The 3,197-nt window shown below is 36.8% G+C and overlaps 1 protein-coding gene across 1 annotated transcript; it reads right to left on the reverse strand.

The window, feature by feature from the left end:
• Positions 1-216: 216 nt before the first annotated feature.
• On the reverse strand, positions 217-2,921 carry LOC127873289 (uncharacterized). Its single transcript, XM_052417073.1, has one exon. The coding sequence runs from the start codon at positions 2,078-2,080 to the stop codon at positions 866-868; it is 1,215 nt and encodes a 404-aa protein (XP_052273033.1). The 5' UTR covers positions 2,081-2,921; the 3' UTR covers positions 217-865.
• Positions 2,922-3,197: the final 276 nt, after the last annotated feature.

Genomic DNA, 3,197 nt, shown 5'->3' on the forward strand with positions numbered 1-3,197 from the left:
TACAACGAAAAATAATATTTGGATTCTTATATAGACTAAAAATACACAGTGATTTCATTTGATTGGATATCCATACTTGTATAGTTTGGTGTGTTCATTAAAATTGCATCATTTCCAGTCCTAAGACGTACGTTTACTTACCAAGTACACATACCGACCAATCAAATCTGAAAATTATATTTTAACAGAAAATCTATTTAACTTGAACATTCTAGATTTATAGTTTTTTAGTATTTTATTATAAAAATTATAAGTGAGCCTTTACAAACACAAATTCATTCATATCACGTAGTTTAAATAGTATAAGTACACTTACACGTTTAAAATAATTCATATATATATATATGGGCCGTGCTCTGAGAAAAAAGGGGTTTAATGCATGTGCGTAAAGTGTCGTCCCGGATTAGCCCGTAAAGTCCGCACAGGCCAATCAGGGACGACACTTTCCGCTTTTATGATATTTTTCGTTTCGAGAAAGTCTCTTCTTTGTCAAAATCCAGTTTAGGCGAAAAGTGTCGTTCCTGATTAGCACATGCTAATCAGGGACGACACTTTACGCACATGCATTAAACCCCATTTTCACACAGCACGGCTAAATTATATTTTAGTTTAAGTTACATATATCCAATCGAACGATGGAACAGTGTCGAATCACATTTAAAACATATTAATGCTTATTTATTTTACATTAAATACATCAAATATAATTGTTACAAGTTGTGTACACATATTTAATAGATAAAAGGAAAGAAACACAAAATTGCCGTGACATTTGACCAGAGCACACACAAAACACAACAACAACATAATTTTATGTAACGAGATAAACGCGTTTGTGTCATTAACAGGAATATAAAATTGTATACTATTTTTCAAAGAAAAAAGTTTTCATCGTTTCAACATCGTTTGACGTCCTCTTGCCGGTGAGAGTGACGAGACTCACGGCCCGCGGGGTCTTAAAATCGGTTCGGACATTCCGATGCTGCTGACGCCACAACTCAGGCGCTTTAAAAATCTCCGTCCATTTAATCGATTTGGGACAGGGGTCTGTGTCAGAGGCGTTTCCTAGCACTGACGACATCAATTGCGGGTCTTCCGAATCAAACACATTATCAGAAAGCGCCGTTTTTATATCTTGACAGGTTGAAATGCTTTTGTTGGTGGGCGATTCTGCGAATTCATTATTGTTTCGGTCAATATTGCCTCTAATAAACAAATTGCCCGTTCCTGAGGTCAGTGTAGGAAGGCTGGTACCCTCAGATTCTAGAGAAACAACCGACTGCGCCTTGTTTTCGTCCGTGTCCAACTGGGTTACAAATATATCAGACACTGTCCGTTTTGCCAATGACGAGTTATTATTCCCATTTGATACAAACTGTCGCGCACGTAAGATGTCTTCTATGGCATCCCCGGCCGGTGTTCCGCGTAAAACGAATAACGCCTTTTCTAGTTCTTCTTTTGATTCACGGCCTAAAATGTCCAATACAGTTGTATTATGTTCTTTCAACTTGCGTTCAACGCTATTCTTATAGAGGCGATGCAAGTTATGTGTAACCTGCTGTGTTTTCTTCGTAAAAGCACGAGCCCGGCTAGATACTTGGTTCAAGCTTCCCCTGGAACTAGCAGAACGAGCGTATGTAGTTTGCTCAGGCGCCGAAAACGTCCGTGTCCTTTTATTGGAAAAGACGGACCAAGAACTCACAAGCACCAATTCTTTCCTACTGTCCGGACTAGCGTCATGTTTGCGATTCACGTCAGGTAAACTGACGCGTCCGTTATACGTATGTGGACGTTCGTGTTCTCGCGTACGTTCACTTTCGCGTCGGAGACTCGAAGTCAACGTCGGCGTTTTCCACCTTATGTCACTTAGATTGTTTCTGACGTGTCTTTGCTCGTACTCGTACCTTCGCCTGCACACGGACATAGCGCGGTTTACCATGCTTTCGTACTTTTCAAACTGTTTCGACTCACGCGCGTTAATTTCACGCGTGCGTAGTTTGTCCTTGACGTCAAGTGCTGTAAAAACGCCGTTTATTCTGTCGTCATGATAGAGATGTCCGAGAGCAGGATTCAGACTCATTGTTGCATATGTCTCACCGTTTCCAAACTCGCTAAAATAGCTTTTGAATGAAACTCAGTATTATTTGTAATGCTATTCCGTTTATATTTTCAAAGAACCGTTTTGGTTTAATGATGATGCTGTGTTCATCAATTTTTATTGTTTCTAATAATAATTTCCATATACTTTCCACATATGCTAATATTTCAGTTTGCTTAATGTTTTAACTTTTCTTCATCAATAACTTGCTTTTTATTGCACGTCTTGTAATCCGCATTCCTCTTTCATCGCTAAAAGTAACATCCGCCAGTTGTTAAAGTACGTTTGACAACATTAGTAAATTGAAGACACGCGCCGGTGAGAAATTATATTATATTATGTAAAATTAGACGGCATAAAATTGTTAATCTCTTTAATAGAAGAATAAGAACAATTTAAAGAGTTTTCAACTAGTTCATTCCCATGCTTTATAGTGCTCCCTTTTTGTAATACTAATCCATCTATTGTGTATTCATCAACGTAGCGTTCTTGTTACTTTGTATAACTTTGTTCAATAAAACCGATAACTGTAACAATAACTTACTTAACACTTTAATAGAAAAGTTAAAATCCTGGATACTACAAAGTGTTCTTTTATACTTAATTGTATTGATACATAATATATCTGCAACTTAAGCATATACCTAGATTTATCACATAAATTATTAAATAAATTTCCCGATAACAATACATTCAATACGTATGCAAAATCCGTGAGACTTTTTTCGCAATGTTTAGAAAACATATTGATGGATCAAAGCCATGTGGAAGACATACGCTTAAATATCCCCTGGTAAAACGCATTTAAGCATGTACCGGAAAATCTCGCTGTATAATACAGCTTTAATCAATCACAAATCGAATAATGATGCACGTTTGAGAGCTCGACCGGTGATTGGATGAGAACATTTCAAACGTCTTAAGGGCTATGTCGCATTGATAGAATAATTAAACGCGCATTTTGTCTGTAGAACCCTTTTAATAAAAATCGTATATTATGTAGAATGAAACTCAATATATTGTTGTAAGTTTTACATTGTCCGTTTTTATATATAAGTGGATATTATTTCCGCCAAACAATATTAGATTGATAACTACA

This window comes from Dreissena polymorpha, chromosome 3, assembly GCF_020536995.1.
Source record: "Dreissena polymorpha isolate Duluth1 chromosome 3, UMN_Dpol_1.0, whole genome shotgun sequence".
NCBI lineage: Eukaryota > Metazoa > Mollusca > Bivalvia > Myida > Dreissenidae > Dreissena > Dreissena polymorpha.

Coding starts and splice junctions, on each gene's coding strand:
- LOC127873289 (XM_052417073.1), bottom strand. CDS start 2,080: ATGAGTCTGAATCCTGCTCTCGGACATCTCTATCATGACGACAGAATA.